We start from the raw sequence: 26,582 nt of genomic DNA, 5'->3' as shown, positions 1-26,582 counted from the left end.
TACATCTACACGGTTATGCTCGTCGTAGTTAATCAAATTCCTGTTGCCGCGCGTCTGTCCCTGGTCACTCTTGAGACATAAACCACACCGCTGATCATCCCAAATAATATGAGGCCCATGACTGAAGCATACACGCAGTAGAAAGTGTCCACATAGGGTCCCACATATGTTAACTTGACTCTTCGATTGAAACACAAGCTCCTGACTTGGTCACGTCCCCAAACCCTACACAAATACACACCGCTATCGCTCTTCGAAAGCTCCCGTATGGTTATGTAATTCTGAGGGTCAGATACATCCAACCGGCCCTTCATTTCCTCATTTTCAAACCCACCTTGAGTGTCCGCTAGCAGATATTTAGAGTCTTGATGGTATTCCAAATACCACTGTACTCTGAGAGACTGTGTCAGATTGGGGCTACATATTAGATTAGCGCTGTCACCCAACGAGAATGTCATATTGATGATCTTAAGATCGATGCAAACAAAAATGTTGACCATGTTCAAATATTCACTGACGGTCATACATGTGTATGTCCCAGCGTGATCGGGCATGGCATGACGAATGAGCAAAGAGTAGTTCCCGGTCTGTGTTTCATTCAGCATTTCAAAACCGTCTTTAAATTCAGCCTCTATTCCAGGTGTGAGAATTGTCCTTGGAGTAAACCAAAAAACTGTAGCATTTGGTTCGGAACCTTTAACAAGACATGGCACAGTGATATTCTCTCCTGGAACCAAGAAGATGTCCTGATTTTTAATGTCCAGTGAAATCTCCTTGAAGTTTTGGCATTTATTCTCACTCCAAACCAGACAGCTGTATACTCCACTGTCGATAGCTGAGGTATCCGTCAAGCGAATTAAAGAGCCATTATTCAGGACTTGCATTCTATTCCTCAGTATATCCGGAATAATCTCCATGGACACATTGGTATCCATAATCCTTTGCGTTATCCACTTTCTTGATGATAAATGCTGAAACACTTGAAGAGTTTCGCCCAGACTGGAATTGAACTTCTGACATGCGATGTCTGCTGGATCTCCATGAAGCAAAGACACATTTTCTTCTTCATCCTGCTCAGTACAAACTATCAAGTGAAAATATTTTGTGTCCACAATTATTCCATTCTTCAAGCATTCAGCCTCATAGTCTTGATTTTCTGAAACGTAGACCCATAATTCTGCATTATTGATATACATGTTGCTCTGTCTCGAGGTAAAGTTTCTCACAAACTGAGGCTTATCCTGAACTAATCTATAGAAAACGATGATTTCAACTGGTTCATTGCACCACATATGAATTTTGACACCACTCTTGGTTCCGATCACATTGAAAGGTTCTTGTATGGAAAGCAGATTGATGTTTATTGGGAGCATCAACAGAAGGCTGACCTTCATCATTGCGGCCATTTTCTCTTTGTAAGAGTTGTAACTGTTTGAGAGACTTATCATGTCCTCTCAAAGTAAAAAAAGAAAAAAAAAAGAGGCATTTCACAACATTTACTTGTATAGATCTCTGTAAATCGGTAGGGGAAACCCTGTAGGAAAAGAAAACAGCTGAAATCATCATTACTGGTTCAGACGCAAAATGTATTCCAGGCAAACAGAAAAAATGAGCATGCTTTACTTTTACCTTTAAAAATGAATATAAATATTGCAATGATCGCAGTCAAGTCCTGCTGGCATTCAATAGGCAAAGTGCAAAGAGCTCCAGTCCAACAAAGGCACAACTGTAAGACTAGCTGAGGTGCGATTCGAACACCCAACATTTGCTGTTTAAGTCCAAAGCCTTACCCTATCAACTCTAGACAATGTAAAAGAGACATACTTAAATGTTGTTCCAGTTAAGTGGTTTTAAATTCAAGCAGGAATTATATGGTAAAGGCTCAAAGATCAACAAAGGCACAATTTCTGGGATTCAAACACCCAACCTTTGAGGTCGCAGTCCAGAGACTTGCACATTACGCCAGCTGTCCAACACATGTCTTTTTGCTTCAGTTTTTTAAATATTATTTATATTGTCAAGCTGGTTCTCGTCTCCTCCTTTCCACTGAACTGTGTTACACTGGTGCCAAATCCCGGGAAGGAGGAGGGAGGCGCCGTAGCAGAATCATCACCACTACCATCCACCCCAATGGAGCAGCCACGGCCATCCAACGGGGGGGGCGGAGGAGCCCGGCCGCCTGAGAGCGGCGGTACGGCTGCCGACCGCGAGAGGAGGAGGGGCTCCTAGCCGACCACCTGGGGCCGTCAGGGCCGCTGCCAGGGGCGGAGGAGACCCCCACCAGCCACGGCGGTGTCTGAGACCGCTGACCACGAGCGGGGAGGGGCTCCTGGCCATCCGCCTGGAGCGGGAGAACTGCTGCCAGGGGTGGGGGAGACCCCTTCCGTCCGCCAGGGGCCGGAGGACTACCTCTGATCTGCTCAGGGAGGCGTGGTTGTCGTCCACTAGAGTGTGGGGGTGTGGCCAAGGACCAAGTAAATCTAGTTTTTTTTCTCTCTCTCTCTCCGCTGCCGCTCCACATTTGCCTTTCCCTCTCTTCTTAAATTTTATATATATTATATTTTATGTTGGTATCATCACAGTTACGGTGTGTATGTACCGTGGTTTATTTTTGTTATTGTTTCCCTCCCCTTGTCCCCTCCCTGATCCAGGTAGACGGGGATGACCCGCCGGCAGTCGGATATAACTCAGATTGTGTTTGGCTGAAAGAAGAAAGTCATATACACCTAGGATGACTTGAGTGAGTAAATTATGGGACCATTTTCATTTTTGGGTGAACTAAACTTTAATACAGCTGGTGGCCACACCAGATACTGACTGTTACTTTTGATTTTGAGCCCCCTTTGTTCAGGTACACATTATTCCATTTCTGTCACATGTCTGTGAAACTTCAGTTTTTGTCTTAGTTGTTGAATCTTTTTATGTTCATACAAAACTGTACACATGTTAAGTTTGCTGAAAATGAAAGCAGTTGAAAGTGAGAGAACATTTCTTCATATCTTGTTCTTGATAATCAAGTTTTTTAATGATATTGCACAACACACTCCTGCTTATGCTGCATGATAACTCATGAGATGCATCCATAACACGATAACACAGCTAGCCACATCCTGCAGTTTTACAGTAAATTTTAAATACTTCTGAGTGTTATCATCACAAACGATTATACGCATCTGTTTCTTTGCATGCTAAGTCAAGCATCACTCTTGCTATAGCTCATACTTATCCTGATCCTATGTATTAAACTTCGCCATGTAACTCGACTTAATGGCACCTCAATATGACGGCTTGTAGTGTTCAGACTAATGCTTTTAGTGCTTTTTAGTGCCTGTCCTGACTTGCTGAATGACGTCCAGTCCAAGTCACTGGTCATAAAAGGCATGAGTGTTTCCATCAACAGATACTTAGCAACATGTCTTTGAACCAAATCTTTAAAGCAAATCCCATTGAATCAGCTCAAACCGACTGATAAAACAATGCGATAGAGCCGACATGGACGTTCTCCTTCCATTAAGCATTCTTCTTGCCATTTGGATAACCAACGGTGAGCCAGATCAATAGATATTAGTGCTGGATTATTTGTCCATTAGCCTTGATGTACTGTAGTTGTTTCTCACAGGGCCGTTTCTAGGCATAGGCAAACTAGGCGGTCGCCTAGGAGAGAGGCCGCTGCCACGCTCCCCAAACACCCCCTCACTCCCCCAGAACAGGGGCGCCAATAGGGATCTCGTCTAGGGCGCCAGAATGTTCTAAAATGGCCCTGTTGTCTCATTTGGTGGGTCTTCCTGACACATATGACTGAATGAAAACAGTGCGGTGGGCAAAGAAGTGTTTTGCTTCCAGGTCGATCTCAGAGAAGGTGCAAGTTTAGCTGCTGGATTTCCTCTAATATTGTAATGATACCCACTAATGACTTCACTGTGTCTATGGTGAATTCGCCCAGGTGCCTTTTGGTAACCTTAGAGGTGTGCGTAATCACAACCCGGTCCCGCCCTCTGCCCTGCCACAGCCAACTAGTAAGGCCCTAATAAGGCTGATTAAGCCCGAGAAGGACTAGACCGACCGGAGACGGCAGTGTGTCAGAGAGAGAGTTACGGACAGCTGTCCAACACATGTCTTTTTGGTTCAGTTTTTAAAATATTATATATTGTGTAGAGTTGTTCTCGTCTCCTCCTTTTCACTGAACTGTGTTACACTGGTGCCAAATCCCGGGAAGGAGGAGGGAGGCGCTGTAGCAGAATCATCACCACTACCATCATCCCAATGGAACACGGTGTCCCATTCACCCATTCACACACACACATTCATACAATGGCGGCAGATCTGCTATGTAAGGTGCTAACCTGCCATTGGGAGCAACTTGTGGTTCAGTGTCTTGCCCAAGGACACTTCGACATGTGGAGTCATGTGGGGCGAGACTCGAACCACCAACCCTGTGATTAGCAGACTACCCGATCTGCCACCTGAGTCACAGCCGCCCCACAACATAAGAAAAAACACAAAGGAGATCTCTTTAATTTACTGTTCAGTTTTCCAGAATATGGAGTTCAAAACTATGAACAAAATCTCAGTTTGATTTAACCTCTACATCAATCCATCCTGTCCTTTTTCTCTCTTCTTACAGGTAATTGTGACCAGTTGCCCAAATCTGGACTTTGAGAGTTCATCAAACCTTCTTCTTATTATAATTAGGGTTAGGGCAATCCTATATGAGACCTCTTTATTTCGGGCAAAACAGTGTACAAATATTGTGGCGAAATAGGGGTTTGGCTCTTAAATATGGGACAATATGCATTCTGGATAGGTCATCTTCATTTGGAGAAAAAATATCATACAAATATTATAGCAGAATTTTGCCACTTAAATATGAGGTGAAAACAGGCCTTTTATATGGACTATATGGACGTCTTCCTTTTGCCAAAACAGTGATGTAGTGGCAAAGAGTGTTTTGCAGATGAAATACGAAACAATAGGCATCTCGTACGGGACGTATTCATTTCGGCCCAAACATCATTCAAATATAGCAGCAGAATAGCGTCAAAATAGGTTTTGCCACTAAAATATGAGAAAAAAGGCCTTTTGTATGGGACGGTAAACTGAGGCAAAATATCGATTCGACGATTGTGCCAGGTTTAAATGTTCAGAAAGCAGGATTTGGTGAAAAAAGCACACAGGTCATATGGATCATTTACATTTACATTCATGCATTTGGCAGACGCTTTTATCCAAAGAGACTTACAGTTCACTTATTACAGGGACAATCCCCCAGAACAACCTGGAGTTAAGTGTCTTGCTCAAGGACACAATGGTGGTGACTGTGGGGCTTGAACCAATGTCCTTCTGATTACCAGTTATGTGCTTTAGCCCACCACACCATTTGGGTGAATCTTTCTTCCGTCTTTCAGATAAGATGTTAAACAAAGTCCTGACTCTCCGTGGTTGTTAAAAATGCCATGGCACTTCTTGTAAAGAGTAGGGGTGTAACTCTCATGGCCAAGTTCCCCCATTTGCCCTTATCAATCATGGCCTCACTCCATTCTCTCCTCTCCACCAATAGCTGGTGTGTGGTGAGCGTACTGGCGCACTATGGCTGCCATCGGAGGAGAGTCACCTGTTCACAATGTAAAGTGCTTTGAACAGTGTCATAAAAGCGCTATACAAAATGTTACATTCACATTCATTCTTCGCTTGTTGATATTTTACTCATTTCCTTCCACAGGTCACGATCAACATTACAGAAGCAAATGATGAGCCTCCTTTATGTTGGCCAAATAAGATGAATCTAGTAGTGCCCATTGATCTGCGTGTTGGATCTAACTTTCAAGATTTTACCCTTTACTGCACAGCTTAATTGTCATGTCGTAAATAAACAAATATGAAGTGTGAAGACTACTATGGTGGTGGCGTAGTGGGCTAAAGCACATAACTGGTAATCAGAAGGTTGCTGGTTCGATCCCCACAGCCACCACCATTGTGTCCTTGAGCAAGGCACTTAACTCCAGGTTGCTCTGGGGGGATTGTCCCTGTAATAAGTGCACTGTAAGTTGCTTTGGATAAAAGCATCTGCCAAATGCATGAATGTAAATTAGTGTGAGAGTTCAAGGGACGTTCAACCTACAGGAAAGAAAAATTGCAAAATGATAATAAAAAAGATAATTTTTGACTTTATATCTCACAATTTCCAGTTTTTATCTCATAAGTACGAGAAATAATGTCGCAATTGCGATAAGTCACAGCAGTGCGATACAAAAGGTCAAAATTGCCTTTTCTTTTTTTATATACCTTGATGGGATGATAATAACATTAGAAGACATTTGTGAATGTTTCTACTCCCTGTGATCACCAGATGGCAGTCACGTTCATAGCTGGAGCTCTAATGCTAAATCTTTTCTTGAAAGCATACATGTCAATAACAGTCCTGAAATGTTGGTCAATGGGACAGAAGGCTGCACAAGTCACATTTGGACAATTCTTAGCTGTCATCTGTTTTAAGGGCTACGTTCACACAGTCAGTGTTTGGGACTGACAACCTTATTTACTTACAGGTATGAGTCTTGAAATGTCCCGATCATACAACAGCGTACAGTAGCAGTTTGAATACTGTCTGTATGAACGAACACACAAAGTCACATCTGTATTCTAACAGCTGTAACTATAGTAACAGTGACTAAAAGATGGCGACGTCCATAACACCGGCATGTCTTATCACAATTGCCACCACATACTCGACTCTTGCCACCCCTTTTCCACCCCTTGCAAAATATCCTGGACACGCCCCTGCACAAGACACATGCATGTACAGCGCAGTGTGTCTCTCACTGTACATGACATAACTAACAACTAGCTGTCCAGTACGGTTCTGTTCACACAGCACAGGTTTGCTGAGAATGCAGTTGTGAGACCTGAACATTTTCAGGTGTCAGTTCGGTTACAGAATGCGATTGGATTGTCACAGCCGTAAATAACCGTATTAAGCACTCAAAACTGCTGCTGTGAAGGTGGCAAGGTCTCACGTCTCTCTCATAGCAAGAGAGCAGCTGAGTCAGGTTTTATGCATCATCTAAAATAACATCAGAGTCACAAATGACATGACAGCAGTCACAGCTTGTGTGCATTTTATTTAGCCAAGCCTGAAGAATAGAATAGAATAAATAGACTACTTAATCTATTTAGCACATATTTACAATAATGCAATCTACAAATTTGACATTATAGTCTACTTTCTCCATCTTTTAATGCATGTTTTTCCCCCTTCCTTTTGAAATGTAAGAATCTATTCTGTTCTATAACATACATGTGAAGTATTCCATTAAAGGAATAGTTCACCCACCCCCAAAAAACACCCATTTTGTCATTAAACTGACTCCTATGTGATTTCAAATCAATTTATGATAGCAATTATGATAGCATTTTAATTTTGGGGTAAACTATTTATGTAAAGAAGTTCAAAAACACAGATTCAGTGAGTTCTAGAATGCCAGTGATAGAACAAGTTCCATTGGTTCTCTCTGATCTGAGGTAAAGAACCCCTCACTCTTTTGTTTCTATGATAATGCTGCATACATTATGACAGACTAAAGGTGGGCTTGTACCTTTGTATAACCACAATCCAATTGTTTTCATAAGGTCAAGCTCTCGTACCCTGACCTGTCAAAATTGAAATTGTGTTCAAGCTTGATAACCTTGGCATAATCAGCTCATAATGCCAAACAATTGATGTTAAGACGGGATTAACCAGCAACCCGCTTAGTGTAATTCCATCAGAGATGTTTGTTGATCCATTAACTAAATTGTTATTTTGAAAAACATCCTCTTTAGATTTTCCTTGTGCAATAAGATTTTACATGGTATTTCAAGATACTTGGTATAAGATAAAATGGTATTAACATACACTGTGAAGTGACGTTGTCAAGGAAAAATCAATTAATCTTAAACTTCACTTGAAATGTCAAGTTTTGACCTCATAACTCGAATATCTATTTTCCTTGAAATTATTTATCTTATAAATCTGTAGACTTTTAAGTGTTAATAATGCAAATGATTGAGTTACAAAATTAAAGCTATGGGGAATACCCATTATCCGCTTGAATCATTTAAATTATCTCCAAGGGCAAATTATCTCCAAGGGCCCCCCTCCACCCAAAAGTTGTTGCGGGGGGTGTTTCATGCCCAAAAGTTTATTACTAGATTGCGCAGCCTTAAAGCCAAGGGCATCCCCTGACAGTCAAGGGCATCCCCTGGCAGTCAAGGGCAACCCCTGGCAGTAAAGGGGACCCTGGTAGTCAAGGGCATCCCCTGACAGTAAAGGGCCCCCTGGTAGTCAAGGGCATCCCCTGACAGTCAAGGGCATCCCCTGGCAGTCAAGGGCACCTGGCAGTCAAGGGCATCCCCTGGCAGTCAAGGGCATCCCCTGGCAGTAAAGGGGACCCTGGTAGTCAAGGGCATCCCCTGACAGTAAAGGGCCCCCTGGTAGTCAAGGGCATCCCCTGACAGTCAAGGGCATCCCCTGGCAGTCAAGGGCACCTGGCAGTCAAGGGCATCCCCTGGCAGTCAAGGGCATCCCCTGGCAGTAAAGGGGACCCTGGTAGTCAAGGGCATCCCCTGGCAGTAAAGGGGACCCTGGTAGTCAAGGGCATCCCCTGACAGTAAAGGGCCCCCTGGTAGTCAAGGGCATCCCCTGACAGTCAAGGGCATCCCCTGGCAGTCAAGGGCACCTGGTAGTCAAGGGCACCTGGTAGTCAAGGGCCCCCTGGCAGTCAAGTGGACATCCCCTGGCAGTCAAGGGCACCCTGGCAGTCAATGACATCCCCTGGCAGTCAAGGGCCCCCTGGCAGTCAATGACATCCCCTGGCAGTCAAGGGCCCCCTGGCAGTCAAGGGCATCCCCTGACAGTAAAGGGCCCCCTGGTAGTCAAGGGCATCCCCTGACAGTCAAGGGCATCCCCTGGCAGTCAAGGGCACCTGGTAGTCAAGGGCCCCCTGGCAGTCAATGACATCCCCTGGCAGTCAAGGGCCCCCTGGCAGTCAATGACATCCCCTGGCAGTCAAGGGCCCCCTGGCAGTCAATGACATCCCCTGGTAGTCAAGGACATCCCCTGACAGTCAAGGGCATCCCCTGGCAGTCAAGGGCACCTGGCAGTCAAGGGCATCTCCTGGTAGTCAAGGGCATCCCCTGACAGTCAAGGGCATCCCCTGACAGTCAAGGGCATCTCCTGGTAGTCAAGGGCATCCCCTGACAGTCAAGGGCATCCCCTGGCAGTCAAGGGCACCTGGTATTCAAGGGCATCCCTTGGTAGTCAAGGGCCCCCTGGTAGTTAAGGGCATACCCTGGCAGTCAAGGGCCCCCTTGTAGTCAAGGGCCCCCTGGTAGTAAAGTGCCCCCTGGTAGTCAAGGGCCCCCTGGTAGTCAAGGGCCCCTGGGCACTGGCCCCATTGGCCCGGTCTGTAATTCACCCCTGGTCAAATGGAACTCATTGGGGCATTACAATTTTTATCATTAAGAATTCATAAAGGTTTTTAGCTCTTTTGTAGTATTATTTATGTTGTTTTGTTGCAAATAGTTGTTTCGTGTGATGTCACCATTAGAGTGATCTGTGTCCCCTGAGCGGTGTTATTGTATGATCTAAATTTGAATCAATGCAACTAAAATGATTAAGTAGAATCAACCATTTTTAAATATCAAATTTAATTCTAATTTTATTTAGCAAATTCTATTTGCTATAACACCAAGTTAATTGGAGATGCAATAGTCTATAAATCAAAGAATTCTATGGAATGTTCCATGTTTGATACAAGTTACACTCAAAACATTCCTTATTTATAAAAAATTGTTACGTAAAGGCACTTATAATGGAAGTGAATGGGGCAAATGAACATTAAAATACACACCGTTTCAAACGTTTAGCCACAAGACGTAGACATGAGAAGTGTTAACAAGATTTTAGTGTAACAAAATAGCTTACAAACGTATTTGTGTAAAGTCATATCCAATATTACAACTTTGTAGTCATGACAATGTAATGCCGATAAAGCCCGAAGTTTGGTAAACACCGTAACACATGTAAATCCCAGATTTTATTGCCCTAACGTGCAAGGGGGCGCAGCCGGGAATTAATTTTTGGGTGGGCCCCAATAAAAATGGATGGGCCAAATTTTTTAACCCAATTTTGTTTAACAAAATTTTTCTTAACAACAAAGAAAAGGCGCATTCAAAAAGCTTTCAGAAATCAGAATTGTATCAATATATATATATGAAGTCAAAGAATACTCTCTAATGTTCTGGGTGGGCCTGGGTCTAATTCGGGTGGGCGCAGGCTCACCCCAGCCCATCCTTGGCTACCCCACTGCTAAAACGTAAAATGTTTAAATCTTATTTTGCTTACATTTGAAACAGTGTATATAAACATTTGACTGGCCACATTCACTTCCATTGTAAATGTTTTTTATTTATTTATTTATTTATTTATTGTCGATTGAATATAACTTGTACTGAACTTGGAACATTTCTGTCATACTCACATGCGGTATTTACATGGTAAGAGCTGTCCTCATCTCGGTGCCCGATTGTGCACAGCTTAATTATATCGCGAGCGTTCTAGTTTGTCGCGTCGCGTCCGCGCTGATGCTCCTGTGAACTGCGGCAGCGTTCCTCCTGCGCAAATCCCGGGATGCTGGTTGCCATGGTTTCCCGGATCACATGCCCGCCTTGCATGTAGCCAGTAGCGGGGGAGAATAAAAGATGCCAGCTCTTGCCATTTTTACGCCTGCAAATTAGAGGACGCGATCGGACACGCGTGGAAATATACGTGCGGATGGTGGAATAGCGAATCCGTCGCGTTCTCTCTAACGCGTAATTATTATTCTCAGCAGACGCGGCGAAAGAGCGGACCCGTTTGATTTGAATTCTTTTTCACGCGCAAGATCGGGCCGAATTTTGCGCACATTTCACGGGAGCGCCGATCGTCAGGAATGAGTATAGAAATCCCAGAGGGCTTGACGGAGCTTTTGCAGAGCTTTACCGTGGAGGTCCTGAGGAATCAGCCCGGGGATCTGCTGGAGTTCGCCCTGCAGTACTTCACCCGGCTCAAGGAGAACGAGACCCGCGGTGGCGCGTTCGGCAATGAGCACAATTCGGCCGGGCGAACGGGCAAAGCCGTCAACTTCATCGAGGAGGCCATGCAGATCGACTCTGAGAACGGAGAGGAAGACGACGATGATGAAGAATTCGTAGGTAATTCATTTAGTGCATGCATTTTACCTTCATTCATCCAAGCATCATTGCCATGGATACAAAATGATGCTGCGTCCGCTACATCAGTGCTTTTCGATCGCCATAGAATATAAGCATCTTGCATTGGCTAGACGTGTCATAGCATGCACAATAATATGTCCCATAACGGCAACCATTGATATGAATCAGACAAATGTAGGTTGCTCAGTTGTAATGCATGAGCGCACATCTCCCTAAATGCTTTTTCTTTCTCCAAAAATGAGTGGGTATGTCACTGCAAAGGGCCTGGAACAAAGAGCAGGCCTTTTAAATGATACATTAAAAATGCACTTTCCTATTTTATTGTCTGAATCTTTTATATACTTCCATGCGCATATAGAAATGGTGTTTTTCTAATGGAATTTTGTTTATAAGCTCTGGTATAGTCACTACAATGAGGCTCTGTGGCATGAAAATGTGCAGTTGTTATCTTAAGGAGCCATTTCTACCTGGCCTAACTCTAAACGTTACGTTCATTTGGTGTAACCTAATGTAGTCAGGATGATTCTGTTATAATAAATAATGTTTTTCATTTGAATAAAGACCACATTGGTGATCATGTGTGTAGTGCATACTGCATAAAGACCCTTGCATATGAATGCATCCTTTTGAATGGGAGTGTATTATTTTCAGAGGTAAATGCGTTTTATTTCCACAATGAATGATGCATGTCATTTGAACAGATGCATCAATTATGATGCACTCAAGGACTTTGGTTAGCAAAGATTTTGATTTTGGTCAGGCTGAAAGCTGTATCCTGGGTTCATATGATCCATCTAGGGCCATTAATATTTACAATTCATCCATATCCAATATTAATGTAATCTTTCATGAGTAAACCACTAATTTAAACAGGCTTTTATTTGTCATTTTGTTTTCTCTCTCTACAGCTCCAATCATCAACAGATTTGTCCGGAGAGCTTCTGGTAAGTTTGTCAATTTCTGGTTGAGAATATGACTCTAAAATATATGAAGTATCAGGAACAGGACTGTAAAAATACTATTTCGGTTTCATCTATATTCATAATCACCTCTTTGGTAACAACAACATCATCAAAAGGATGCAAATTCTCTTTTGACTGTGACACGTTTTGGAGGATTGAACTGCAACCTGCACATGGGTAGTTCAAGCATATGTCCATGGCCTTATATTACTTGAACATCAAGTTTTTAGGTTGAAATGTGTATGAAGACAAATGGGACAATATATTTTGGGTGCCTTGACAGGTCACTGTATTTTTTAGTTTTTCACCATTTTTAAACACCGTCAAATCAGTAAGGTGCTTTGAATCCTGCAAAGGAATAAAAACTAAACTTTATAACTCACAATCGTAGTTGCAACTTTATAACTGGCCATTGTGGAATAAAGTTGCTCTTGCGTGATTTAAACATGTAATTGTGAAATGTAAAGTCACAATTGTGAGATAATGTCGCAATTTCAAGAAAGTCACAATTGTAAGATAAAAAGCCACAGTTGCAAGACATGAAGTTACAAGTACGATATAAACTCGCAATTTTGAAAGTTGCGATTTCAAGAAAGTCACAATTGTGAGATAGTAACTCATAATTCTGATATAGTCACAAGTGTGAGATATTAACTCATAATTCTGATATAAAGTCACAAGTGTGAGATATTAACTCATAATTCTGATATAAAGTCACAAGTGTGAGATATTAACTCATAATTCTGATATAGTCACAAGTGTGAGATATTAACTCATAATTCTGATATAAAGTCACAAGTGTGAGATATGAACTCATAATTCTGATATAGTCACAAGTGTGAGATATTAACTCATAATTCTGATATAAAGTCACAAGTGTGAGATATTAACTCATAATTCTGATATAAAGTCACAAGTGTGAGATATTAACTCATAATTCTGATATAGTCACAAGTGTGAGATATTAACTCATAATTCTGATATAAAGTCACAAGTGTGAGATATTAACTCATAATTCTAATATAGTCACAAGTGTGAGATATTAACTCATAATTCTGATATAAAGTCACAAGTGTGAGATATTAACTCATAATTCTGATATAGTCACAAGTGTGAGATATTAACTCATAATTCTGATATAGTCACAAGTGTGAGATATTAACTCATAATTCTGATATAAAGTCACAAGTGTGAGATATTAACTCATAATTCTGATATAGTCACAAGTGTGAGATATTAACTCATAATTCTGATATAGTCACAAGTGTGAGATATTAACTCATAATTCTGATATAAAGTCACAAGTGTGAGATATTAACTCATCATTCTGATATAAAGTCACAAGTGTGAGATATTAACTCATAATTCTGATATAAAGTCACAAGTGTGAGATATTAACTCATAATTCTGATATAAAGTCACAAGTGTGAGATATTAACTCATAATTCTGATATAAAGTCACAAGTGTGAGATATTAACTCATAATTCTGATATAAAGTCACAAGTGTGAGATATTAACTCATAATTCTGATATAAAGTCACAAGTGTGAGATATTAACTCATAATTCTGATATAAAGTCACAAGTGTGAGATATTAACTCATAATTCTGATATAAAGTCACAAGTGTGAGATATTAACTCATAATTCTGATATAAAGTCACAAGTGTGAGATATTAACTCATAATTCTGATATAAAGTCACAAGTGTGAGATATTAACTCATAATTCTGATATAAAGTCACAATTGTGAGATATTAACTCATAATTCTGATATAAAGTCACAATTGTGAGATATTAACTCATAATTCTGATATAAAGTCACAATTGTGAGATATGTAGTAACAAGTGCGATATAATCTTGCAATTCTTAGTCACAATTGTGAGATATTAACTCACAATTTTTATATAATCTCAATTTCAAGAAAAATAAAGTTGTGAGATATAATTGTGAGATAAAAATAATTTTCTTGCTTTTTTTATTCAGGGGCAAGATCCAGCTTCCATAAATCACTTTTCTTGTGAATCATAGTGATTTGGGTTGTTTTCCATTATTGCTAACCTTCACTCAAGGATTTAGAGAGCTCAAGAAAGAAAATCATTGAGGCCAGTTTGCTGAGGATATACAAGTTATAAAACATCTAACTCTAGTTAATGACTCTGAATTTGTGGTCAGAGGGTCTTTTGTCTTGTTAACATATAATTTACTTCTTTACTGCTCTCATGGAGCACCTGAGAGAGCTAATAGTTTAATTGACTAATGGACGATTAGCTTTGTTTGCCGGAAGCCATGCAAAAGTGTTTTAGAAAGTGTGAAGTTCAAACCTTCATGGAACATTAGAAACCACAAGTGGAAGGATTTTAATGTGCTAATCGCTTTGGTGCCAGCATTTGGGAGGGATGGATGGATGGATGGATGGATGGATGGATGGAATGCCCTAAAATTTCTGCTTATCCGTTTGCTCCAACAGCAAAAGAAAAAAATCTACTATTATGCTTCCACAGCTTTCCAAAAGACGAAAAAATAGAGAGCAGTGGATTACAGCAATCAGAAGAGAGAAATAAGCCACATTTTCTGTCACTTCCTCCACAGCTGTTTAAGAAAACTCAACTCGCAGCGGTGGTCACTTGTTATTTAAAAGTAATTCCAGGGTAATATAATACATATTATAATGGTACAAATGTACATTAAATAATAAACCAACCAGCTTCGAGGTAAATCACAACACTACAAACTTAGCTTTGATGCTAAACATATTTAAAAATCAGACAAAACGGTACAAAAATGTGTACTTAACGTTTTTAATGAATGAACTACAATCCTGTGAAGCATTGCGAATGACGTTATCAAATAAAACATATAATAAAAATATAAAAGTATTGATTTAAAGTAGTAGATAAGTATAGAAACAATATACATGTTTTTTAAGTTTATAGCAAAGTATAAAGTAGTTTAAGAGTGTCAGAAGATCGATTGCATCATTCACAGACAGTGCATCATGGGAGTGGGTCGTCGGTGCAGAGCACTTTTGCCGTGCTTTGATTGCCACAATCTTCTGATTGGTGGATTTTCTCGCTTAGTGTCATGGGTAATGTAGTTCTTCACCAAGAATTCTGCTATTAAACATTATTTTTAAAAATAACATGGATTGATGGCTTCAACAGAAGCATATAGCATCGATGAACAACCTTGGAGCTCATGGTATGTTTTTAAAAGTTTATCAGTTAATGTTAAAAATCACAACCCATTTTCCGAAATAAAATAGTAAACAGAGTTAATTTAAATTTGAAGTTGACTTTAAATGCACCGTATGGGCTCAAACAAACTCAATTCTCAAATTAAGAGCTAAATTAAGAACTCAATGGGTAAAATTAGGCACCAGAAATTGGGAAATGTTGATCAGCATTTACATCTAGAACCTTGGAGGTGCGTTCAGCCAGATCTAGATCTGCCAAGACTGCTCTTGTAGAGTTCCTGACCTTGGAACTAAACACTTGCATGTTTGTAAGAGGAGTATTGATCCATTCTAGACAGTAGAGTTGCTGCTCGTGTCATCTCAGTGTTGGTATTTATAGTAGGAATAATGAGGACATGTGGGAGAAGAAAGCAACTAATACGCTTATGTCTCTCTGTTACCATAACAGCAGAACAGCAGTTTGATCACATTAACAATTTTTTTGTACAAAGTGTTTTTTGCAACAAAACTATCTGGCCCTGTGTCTGTAATGTTCAGTTTTGGCCTCCTAAACTTCAATGTAAATGGCACTTTTAAGATTGGCAAACATTGTGCTGCCCCTCAAATTCAGCCAAATTTGAAACTCATTCGGAAGAGAATGATCCAGCTCTACAACAATATAAAACCAAATTTCAGGGTCTGGACGAGATGCGGTTCTTTCAGCAGCAGCAATGGAATGGAGCAGAACAGATTTTTTTAGATTTTCCCGTGTTTTCTCCCCCAATTTGAAATGTCCAATTCCCAATGCGCTCTAAGTCCTCGTGATGGCGTAATGACTCGCATCAATCCGGGTGCCGGAGGACGAATCCCAGCTGCCTCCACGTCTGAGACCGTCAATCTGCGCATCTTATCACATGGCTTGTTGAGTGTGTTACCGCGGAGACGTAGCGCATGTGGAGACTTCACGCTATTCTCCGCGGAATCCACGAACAACTCACCACGTGCCCCACCGAGAACACCTTATAGCGACCACAAGGAGGTTACCCCATGTGACTCTACCCTCCCTAGCAACCGGGCCAATTTGGTTGCTTAGGAGACCTGGCTGGAGTCACAGAACAGACGCATTTTAAAAGCTGAGCTTGTACTGCTCTTAAAACGTAGCGCACATCACTGGAAATGCATGAGTATCAAAGATGTCCATTTGGTTCATGTTTACATAGACCAACAATTAAAAAGAGTGCATATGGGTGATTTTTAAAGTGGCACGAGATGCATGATGACGGTCAAAGCAGTACGTCTATTGCATGTTTCTGTAGATAAACGTTAAAACATATCCCAGATGGGCACAAGAAAGTGTCCTTTGATGTGCAGGAATATTTCTCCAATCAGTCTTGTTCTCCCCTCTTCACCTTTCTGAATGAACGTCAGTGGGCGGGGCCACAGGTGCAATGATGTAAAAGTAGGCGTCGGTGTCTTGCTGTAGAGGCAGTCATGTGCTGATGTTTTCATCAAAGTAGGGGAAATACAAACAAGATATTTTTGCAGATTGTTTTAAAGAAAGGAGGAAGTTTTGAGTTCTGAAACTTGCCATTTGTTTTTATTCTACAATGAACTCTTACATGTGAAAAGATCAAGGGAAATTGTATTGTGTTATTGTATTATGTCATGACCCATTTCATTTAATATAATTCAGATTTGTTTGTAATGTTAATTCAGGTTGGTCTCTTTTTCGCACACTAACTCTAATCCCGTTTCCAACTGACCAATTCATTCCTCTCTTCTCTGGACAGTATGTGCAGAGGCGTATAACCCTGATGAGGATGAAGAGGAGAGGGAACCGAGGGTGAGTGCCCTCGCAAAACGTGACAATAACTGTCCAACAGTTAGCACACAATGAATGTACTGCCCAACAACTGTCAAAAATCCTGTTTGTGCACTGGAAATGTAGTAATGACCGAAAATGTTTTTACTTATTTATACATTTTGTGGGATTAGCGGCTCAGTATCGCACAATGTTTTGCTGTGCACTCAGGTCACTGAACCCAAAACAGACGAGCAGAGGCAAAGACTACAGGAAGCATGCAAAGACATCATACTGTTCAAAAACCTGGACCAGGTAAGATGATTAAAACAGAAAACTTTGAAAGAACGTTGAATTAACGTTACTGCAAGAACGTTTGTTCAGAACTTTGAGAACGTTAGCCAACGTTCTTAGAACATTCTCATGATTTTATGAGGTAATAATAGGCCATTTTCTTCATTTGAACGCCACGTTTTGGCTTATTTGTTCTCAAACAACCACTGAATTTCCCAAAAGTGTTAAAGGGACAGTGCACCCAAAAATTTAAATTCTCTCACCATTTACTCACACTCATGCCATCCCAGATGTGTATGACTTTCTTTCTTCTGCAGAACACAAATGAAGATTTTTAGAAGAATATCTCAGCTCTGTAGGTCCATACAATGCAAGTGAATGGTGACCAGAACTCAAAAGGTGCAAAAAGGACATAAAAGGCAGCATAAAAGTAATCAATACGATTCCAGTGGTTTAATCCATGTCTTCTGAAGCGATATGATAGGTGAGGCTGAGAAACATCGATCAATATTTAAGTCCTTTTTACAATAAATCTCCACCTTTGACCAGTAGGTGGCTGAATGTGTAAGTGAAAGTGTAGATTCCGTAATAAAGGGCTTAAATATTTATCTTTTTCTCATTCACACTAATCATATTTCTTCAGAAGACATGGATTAAACCACTGAAGTCATACGGATTAGTTATATGTTTCCTTTATGTCCGTTCTGGTCACCATTCACTTGAATTGTATTGAGAGCTGAAATATTCTTCTAAAAATCTTCATTTGGGTTCAGCAGAAGAAAGAAAGTCATGCACATCTGGAATGACATGAGGGTGAGTAAATGATGGTTAGTTAATTTGCTAAGGTTGAAATAGGAAAGGAGGAGGCGGGAACCGGACGAACCATCAAAGTGATATTTAATGAAACTTAAACAAAAAGCCACAAACATAAACACACACGGCAGCTGCATGTGGCTCATCTTTAACCCTCTCCTCGGCTGATTAGCCCGAAAGAAAAAGATATTAGGCTGCATCCTGCCTCCTATTTTGGTGTGGCCACAGCACCTCATCTACATCACAAGCTATGTTCTCCTTGGTTTAACAGCAGGGAAAGAATCTTCTGGAGTGACAGATCCAGCCGCCAAAAGCCCCCATATCATCTTCACCACATGTCTCCTCCATTGCCTGTAGAAGAGGCATGCGTGCAAGGGGATGGCGGTCACACACCTTCCATCGCCATGCCGAAAAAAACCTCAATTGGGTTTAGAAACAATAAATTGTAGGTGGTCGATGAACCGGTTGTGGATCAGAGCAGAGAGAAAAACTCACGTTGTCCCAGATGACAAAATACCTGGGCTGCTCTGGTCCACCCGTTGGCTCGGCAGGAATGAGGATGCCATGTAGTGAGTCCAGGAATGTGACGAGAAGGGTGGGGTTGCAGGGACCCAGGTTGGCATGGTGATGGAGGATGCCTTGCTGGCTAACGGCTGCGCACATGGTGGTATCCCCTCCACGCTCTCCAGGGACATTCACAATGGCATGATTGTCAATAACGTAACGTCCCCGTCCCCTTCTTTTAGCTAGGTTGAAGCCTCATCAATGTAAATATAAACATGCTGAATTGCAGCGGCATCCAGCTCCAAGTCTCTCTGAAACAGACAACAAGACAAAATGTGAAATTGACCCAGAGCAGTCAATATGGTGAGGCACAATACACAGGAATACAGTACTGAAATGTGTCTATACAGTGCTGATATGACAGTAAATTCACAGTATAGTACTTACTTATTCATAGTGCTGTACTATACATGCATACATACATACATACATAAAGAGCATAGTGTAGATGTAGATGTAGATGGTAGGTAACATACCGGTTCTCATTTCTGAATGTACGGATGATAGATGCTACCGTGTAGCGGCTCAGGTTGGGCTGAACTCTCTGCCCAGACTCCCTCATACTCAATCCACGGTTGAGCACACGGTCAACCAATGTGGTCATACTCAATCCACGGTTGAGCACACGGTCAACCAATGTGGTCATACTCAATCCACGGTTGAGCACATGGTCAACCAATGTGGTCCTGATCTCATCTGAGACAACTGTCCTTCCTCATCCTGGTCCTCCTCTTCTTCCTCTTACTCCTGCACTTCTAGTCTAGTCTTGCTTCACCATTGACTTCCATTTCCCTCCAAAACTGGAGAGCTCATCTGTGGTATTTTATAGTGCTAAAGCTCTGATTACTAAGTGAACAATTCAGCAACTTGTGTTTACACCTGTGAGAAGAGGGTGTTGCCAATTGAATACAGTCGAGCTTGGCATTGTGATTTGTGTTGCTTTCCAAGGGTTCCAATTTTAGCGTGTAAACAATTGGGAAAAACTGCATTTATAATGTCAGTGAGAGTGGTGACAGCGTGTGAGAAAATATTAAAGGAATAGTTCGTCCGAACAAATTTAAATTCTGTCATCATTTATTTACCCTCATATCTACCATGGTACACAAATCACATACAAATTATGTGACTTTGTTGACAATTTAGCAAAATGACATTACATGGTTCCTTACACGTATCACTGCAGGTTTGAGGTGAAATGTCCACTGTGTGACACTAAATGTTCTCCTAAACAGATGAGGTTTTTATGGTTAATGCTATATAGAGTTTTAAATAATCAAAACCAACCTCCCTACCCTAAACCTAACCGATAGTGTCAGAAAAAGCAAATGTGAGATGAAAAACACAACCACGTAATTTTGTGGTGTTTCTATAGCATTTTTGGCTCATGTATGGACTTGCTTCTGCATGCTCTTCGGGACTCCAACCCTTTGCATCGCGACTGCAACGCTCTATCAGTTGAGCTACTGCGCAATTTAATCACACTTGAACAAGCTTGTAATGTAGTTGGTTATGTAATGCAAATGTTAAAATAAGTCATGCACTGAAGTAAAAGTGTTTACATGTCATAAGATAGCATTGTGTAAGCAACAGAGCCAAAAATAATCTGATAATCTTAAGTTTTACTCGTGATTTGTGTGAAAGTGAATAAAAGTCGTTGTTGTTGTAGCACCTCTAGTGTTCATTTCACCGGGAAGTTTTCTCCAATCCCACAGGAACAGATGTCCCAAGTGTTGGATGCCATGTTTGAGAAGATAGTGGTGACGGGGGAGCACATTATTGATCAAGACGACGATGGCGACAACTTTTACGTCATTGAGAGGTGAGGAGAGCGCTGCGCCGGTCTCTACATCAGAATACTGGTGTTTGAAACTTCAAGCATCAAAATCTCCTTGTGTTTTTTCGTGTAGAGGAACATTTGAGATTCTGTTGAAGGCCGACAGCACCACACGGACCGTGGGATCTTATGATGACCGTGGGAGTTTTGGAGAGCTCGCCCTCATGTACAACACCCCAAGGGCGGCCACCATCATTGCTACCTCATCTGGAGCCTTGTGGTGCCTAGTAAGTGAAGTTAGCTAACTTTGAAGTGTGCACTGGTGGATTTCATGCATGAGCTGTGTGAGCTGAAAGTGTGTACAACACCTGTACAATGAACTTTACTAACTGGTTATTTACCTCATTCAAACACATTTTATATACAGTATGTGTGACATTAATCAGCTTTATCCACAACATGAATGTAATATTACAACTTACATCTGCCCAGACAATGAAGCGAACAAACAGGTGAACTTGAACTAAGTTAACAAAGCTAAATACGTAAAGCAATATCATGGAATACCGTTCACACGAAGGGGTGTACGTGGTCTACAACAATCTGTAGGTAGGTGGTACGTGTCAAAGTAACATCCACATGAATGCCAGGACTGGAGGTTTCCCAGCAGAACGTTGCCCAGAGCATCACACTGTCTCTGCCGGCCTGCCTTCTTCCCATGTTGCATCCTGCTGCCATCTCTTCCCCAGGTAAATGACACACATGCACCCGGCCGTCCACATGATCTAAAATAAAACGTGATTCATCAGACCAGGACACCTTCTTTCATTGATCCATGGTCCAGTTCTGACACTCACGTGCCCATTGTAGGCACTTTCAGTGGTGGACAGGGGTCAGCATGAGCACTCTGACCAGTCTGTGGCCACGCAGCCCCATGCGCAGTGATGCACTAGTGTCCTGACACCTTTCTATCATGGCCAGCATTAAGTATTGCAGCAATTTGTGCTACAGTAGCTCTTCTGTCGGCTAGCCTTCGCTCCGCACGTGCCATCAATAAGCTTTGGGCATCCATGACCCTGTCGTCGGTTCACCGGTTGTCCTTCCTTGGACCACGTTTGGTAGGTACTAACCACTGCATACCAGGAATGCCCCACAAGACCTGCCATTTTGGAGATGCTCTGACCCGGTCATTTAGCCATCACAATTTGGCCCATTTCAAAAGTCACTCAGATCCTTCCGCTTGCCCATTTTTACTGCTTCCAACACATGAACGGACAAGAACGGACTGTTCAATTGTTCCTAATATATCCCACCGCTTGACAGGTGCCATTGTAACAAGATAATAAATGTTATTCACTTCACCTGTCAGTGGTTTTAATGTTGTGGCTGATCAGTGTAGCTTAGTAAACCCACTCATACATCACAACCCCCTTTTTTTGTTTTTGTTTAAATGTTTCTAATATTAGGATCGACTGACGTTCAGAAGGATCATCGTAAAAAACAACGCAAAGAAAAGAAAAATGTACGAGGCTTTTATCGGGACCCTTCCGCTGCTCACGTCACTAGAGGTTTGAACTCACAAATGTGTTGTATGTTCATTTTATTGCTTTATTTTGTGGTAGTTTATTGCCTCGTCCCTTGACATGACTTATATCATGTTTATGATCTAAGGTTTGTTGTACAAGTTAAGACTCGATTCATTTAATTTCCGACAATACCCTACACAAAATATTTTAATATACAAGTTTGTCAGAGTTTGCCGTTTTCGTGTCTATTTTGTCACAGGTTTCAGAGAGGATGAAAGTTGCTGATGTTTTGTCAACCAAATCATACAACAGTGGGGAACAGATCATCGCTCAGGTTAGTTTGAACCGCTTTGCATTAAAATGTGCATTTTTTAATCAAATTTTGTGTAAAAATGTTTTCTCTTGGCAGTCCAATTAAATAATGAGTCCAATTAAATAACTATGATTACCTAACCTGTGTTCACAGGGTGATTTGGCTGATTGCTTCTACATCGTAGAGTCAGGATACGTCAAGATTGCTATGAAGAGGAGCAAAGTGAGTTTAATAAAGTAGACTTTTTGCAACAATTCAGGGCTGTTAAGTCAAACAAAAGTTCACCCAAAACCCCCTCTTGCTGTTCCAAACCTGCTAGTCCGAAATGTTAGACAGGATAACAGCCTCAGTCACCATTCAATTTCATTGCATCTTTTTTTCCACACGATGAAAGTGAAATGTGACCAAGGCTGTCAGTCTCCAACAGGCCATACTCCATGGAAGTAATTAAGTCATACGTGTTTGGAACAACTTGAGGGTAGTAAATAATAACGATGCCTTTAAATCTTTCAGTCCTAGCCACACCCATTAAATTTGTATGCACTTTCATGATGATCCGGTCTCCTTACCTCTCTTTAGTCAAAAAATGATTCTGAAGACGATGAAGTGGAAATCGCCACATGCTCTAGGGGGCAGTATTTTGGAGAGTTGGCTCTCGTCACCAACAAACCACGAGCGGCATCTGCATATGCTGTGGACAACGTCAAATGCTTAGGTAATGCTGCGTTTCCATCAATGCAATTTAGGTGAAATAAGGCCAGAAATATTTGCTACGCAAGTACGCAGACGCAAGCTTCACCAACATACAACCTGGTTGTACATGCTTACCTTGCATACTTGTGTTATTGTAGCAGTAACAAACCTCAGTACTCAAGGGGGCAACACGATTGCAAATTGAGGTATACTAAATTTAGTATCGATGGCATGGTTTATAGAACAGTGTTTAAAGTTCAGTTTTCTCTGTTACAGATCATTTCCAATCACCTTCTGTTACAGCACACCAACCTGTTTTTATGTTTGTCTGTGTGTGTTAGTTTAGTTTGATGTTTTAGATTAGCAATAACGTCTTGTTTGTATTCAAAGAGGATTTGACTGTGGTATATTTTGATAAAATACTCTCATCAGTTGATTCTTAAGATCTGCACTCCATGCTCGAACAAAATTTCAACATATTTGTGATATTATTTTCAATGGCCATGAGAATAGTATTTCTCTAAAGAGTTAACAGATGCTTCATATCAACTCAGCATGGCCGAGTGATCAGATTTACTCTTTAATTCTTTCAATATTCCCCAAATTAATCATAATTCCCTTTTTGAGCCAAGTTCCTCATATATAAAGTGTGAGCAGATACAACAAGCCTGTTGTATTACATATTTAATGGGAGAGAATTTTTATTCTTTATTTCTAATCTGATAATTTGTCATTTATCCTTCATACAATGGTGGTCGAACACGGCCAAGATTCCTAAACTAATTATTTACATATAAAATCCAACATATTACTGGTGAAGATACGTGGGCAGTTTAATCCACACCGTAAGTATTCATACTACCAAAATTCTGACATATTATTGGTGATAAATGCGGGTATATTTATATCTGCCCATTACATTTAGCGTGCCATTATACAATTCTTACATATTATTGGTGATTTACGTTTACATTTATGCATTTGGCAGATGCTTTTATCCAAAGCGACTTACAGTGCACTTATTACAGGGACAATCCCCCCGGAGCAACCTGGAGATAAGTGCCTTACTCAAGGACACAATGGTGGTGGCTGTTGGGATCGAACCAGCAACCTTCTGATTAACAGTTATGTGCTTGAGCCCACTACGCCACCACCACTCCAGGTGATGAATGTGACAGTTGTAAATATACCCTGCCACAAAGTCGCAAATATCCTACACCAGAATAACACATCCAGTTTAACAGCACAGACATTTGAAGGTAACTCTATCGCCCCTTGAGTACTGAAGTTTGTTCCCAAAATGGTAAAACAAGAATGTACGGAATGCGCATTGGCAATGCAGCGGCCAAATGGTCACATCTGAGCTCAAGCACTTGCGCAGAATATGTTTTGGCTTTTACGGTCACTGTGTTGTGTTTTACAGTAATGGACGTGCAGGCGTTTGAGAGGTTATTAGGCCCCTGCATGGACATCATGAAACGGAACATTGCGAATTACGAAGAGCAGCTGATCACACTCTTCGGGAATCAAATGGCAATAGAGGAGCCGAATGCATGAAATCAGTTCATCATTTAACATCGCAAACTAAAAATGAAACATGAAATGATGAGAAAATGGTAAGTAGCGGCCTGTGGTGAAGAAATCGCGCTAACATGGGTCATAAGCTTGAAGTTATTTTTTTGCATTCACAGATAAGAAACTCTGGGGTTTGTCAAAGATGATGATTTTTAGATGTGAATAGCCAAATGTATGAACGTTTGCATCTGGGATATGTGAGGGGTTTTTTTTTCCACGGGTTAATCAATTTGGGGACATATTTGAAATTTAGTACAAAATGGTTACATGGTTAATGTTTCATTAACATGTTAAGGAGGCAATGACTGCATCTTTTAAAGTGATGTACACATACAATTTGCCAGATTGTTTCATTGCCATATACAGCTCCTACACAGTAATGTTATTTTCCTCTTAAAGATATACTTTTGAGTTCTTATCTGCATTTCCACAGTCTTCAGTGTTTTCAGTGTCACATGCAATTAATTTAACGTATGTCTACCATTTTTGACGAACAAAGAATTAATTAATTTAGCACCTGCAGTTTGGAAGAGCTAGACACTTGCTTCATAATTTGCATTTCTATCACAACTAATACAACGTAAACAATTACATTTACCTAATTAGAACCATTCCCCCAAGTCAAACTGAAGTAAAAATTGTACCCGTTTACTTTCTTAATAAACGTTTCTTGTCTTTCATGCACGATTCATCATTATCATTATTTATTAAGTCTAACCCACTTTTTACGATCCAATCAAATTCCCCGAAATCAAGCCACGCCCTACATATTTTCCTCATTGAATACCTGGTTTCACTCTGAAATGCGTCAGATTATAGAAAGTAAAATGGGTCGCGAACAGTGTTTCACGTTGACTTTAATGCTCAAGTTTGATGAAAACGTCACAAGTTAGTATACTTTCCAATCACGGAAAAACAAATTGCTTGGGAATACGGTATGAGAAAAGAACATATACATGCACAGGATCAAATATATGAAAGACATGGAAATGCAGTTTGAATATTATTGCACTTTGATGCCAGTGAAATGAAAATCCTGATTTATGGATGCACAGCTCTAAATGTTTTCGATTCCTTGTTTTTGCACAGTCTTAAAAGCTCTTACTGTTACTTATGAATATAGACAACATAGACATTGAGTATTAACTTTTTTGAATGGTGTAGCACATTTATATACTTTGTTAACATCCTCATTGATTGATGCATCTGTCAAAATTGAGGTTGTGTTTGTGTGTAACTGAAGTATTTCACACTGAATTAAGAAATATTTGACATGCACAAACAATATGTTCACATATGTTTTCTAGAAACGTCTGCTTCATCTTAATTTAGTGTCTTTCTACCTTTTTGTTTTTATTCCACTTAATTCTTTATTTCTGAGATTATTGGACAATGTATTTATCTCTCGCTGTTATTGTCTGAGAAGTATGTCCTCCTTGTTGATTGGATGTTTCTTGCTTCAACAGCAAGTCACTTGCATTTACTAGTAATTTCCATTTTTTCCTAAAACATTACTGAAGACTATTCATTACTCTCTACCTCTAATATAAATGACTTCATCAACTCTTCCCATTTAGATAGATCCCAACAGGTTCGTTGCTTGGCAGCTGACCTGTAGTGAGCCCATCTTCTGTATCTGTGTCGATGCAACATTACACCACACTTATCATTTCCAGTGCTCAATTTTGTGTGAATTTCTGCCGCCTAATTAAGATCTTTAAGTCGCTATTAATGCTTTTTAAATCCTGAAAAATGAATCAAAGGTCTACAGTCTCTTGGTGCAAGAGAGCCCAGTATTATACTGTCAGTGTATGTTATATTTGACTTTCCATTCAAATAAAGAA

The 26,582-nt window shown here is 40.7% G+C and overlaps 1 protein-coding gene across 1 annotated transcript; it reads left to right on the top strand.

Moving 5' to 3' along the window:
• Positions 1 to 10,652: 10,652 nt before the first annotated feature.
• LOC127640447 (cAMP-dependent protein kinase type II-beta regulatory subunit) lies at positions 10,653 to 26,573 on the top strand. Its single transcript, XM_052123029.1, has 11 exons — positions 10,653 to 11,229; positions 12,159 to 12,194; positions 17,176 to 17,228; positions 17,418 to 17,501; positions 20,570 to 20,676; positions 20,765 to 20,918; positions 22,098 to 22,199; positions 22,417 to 22,491; positions 22,624 to 22,692; positions 23,050 to 23,185; positions 24,587 to 26,573. The coding sequence occupies exons 1-11, from the start codon at positions 10,968 to 10,970 to the stop codon at positions 24,718 to 24,720; spliced, it is 1,212 nt and encodes a 403-aa protein (XP_051978989.1). The 5' UTR covers positions 10,653 to 10,967; the 3' UTR covers positions 24,721 to 26,573.
• The last annotated feature ends 9 nt before the right edge of the window (positions 26,574 to 26,582 follow it).

This window comes from Xyrauchen texanus, chromosome 49 (assembly GCF_025860055.1).
Source record: "Xyrauchen texanus isolate HMW12.3.18 chromosome 49, RBS_HiC_50CHRs, whole genome shotgun sequence".
Taxonomy (NCBI): domain Eukaryota; kingdom Metazoa; phylum Chordata; class Actinopteri; order Cypriniformes; family Catostomidae; genus Xyrauchen; species Xyrauchen texanus.
The sequence above is the reverse complement of the archived record's forward strand: the minus strand, read 5'-3'. Positions and strand labels throughout refer to the sequence as shown.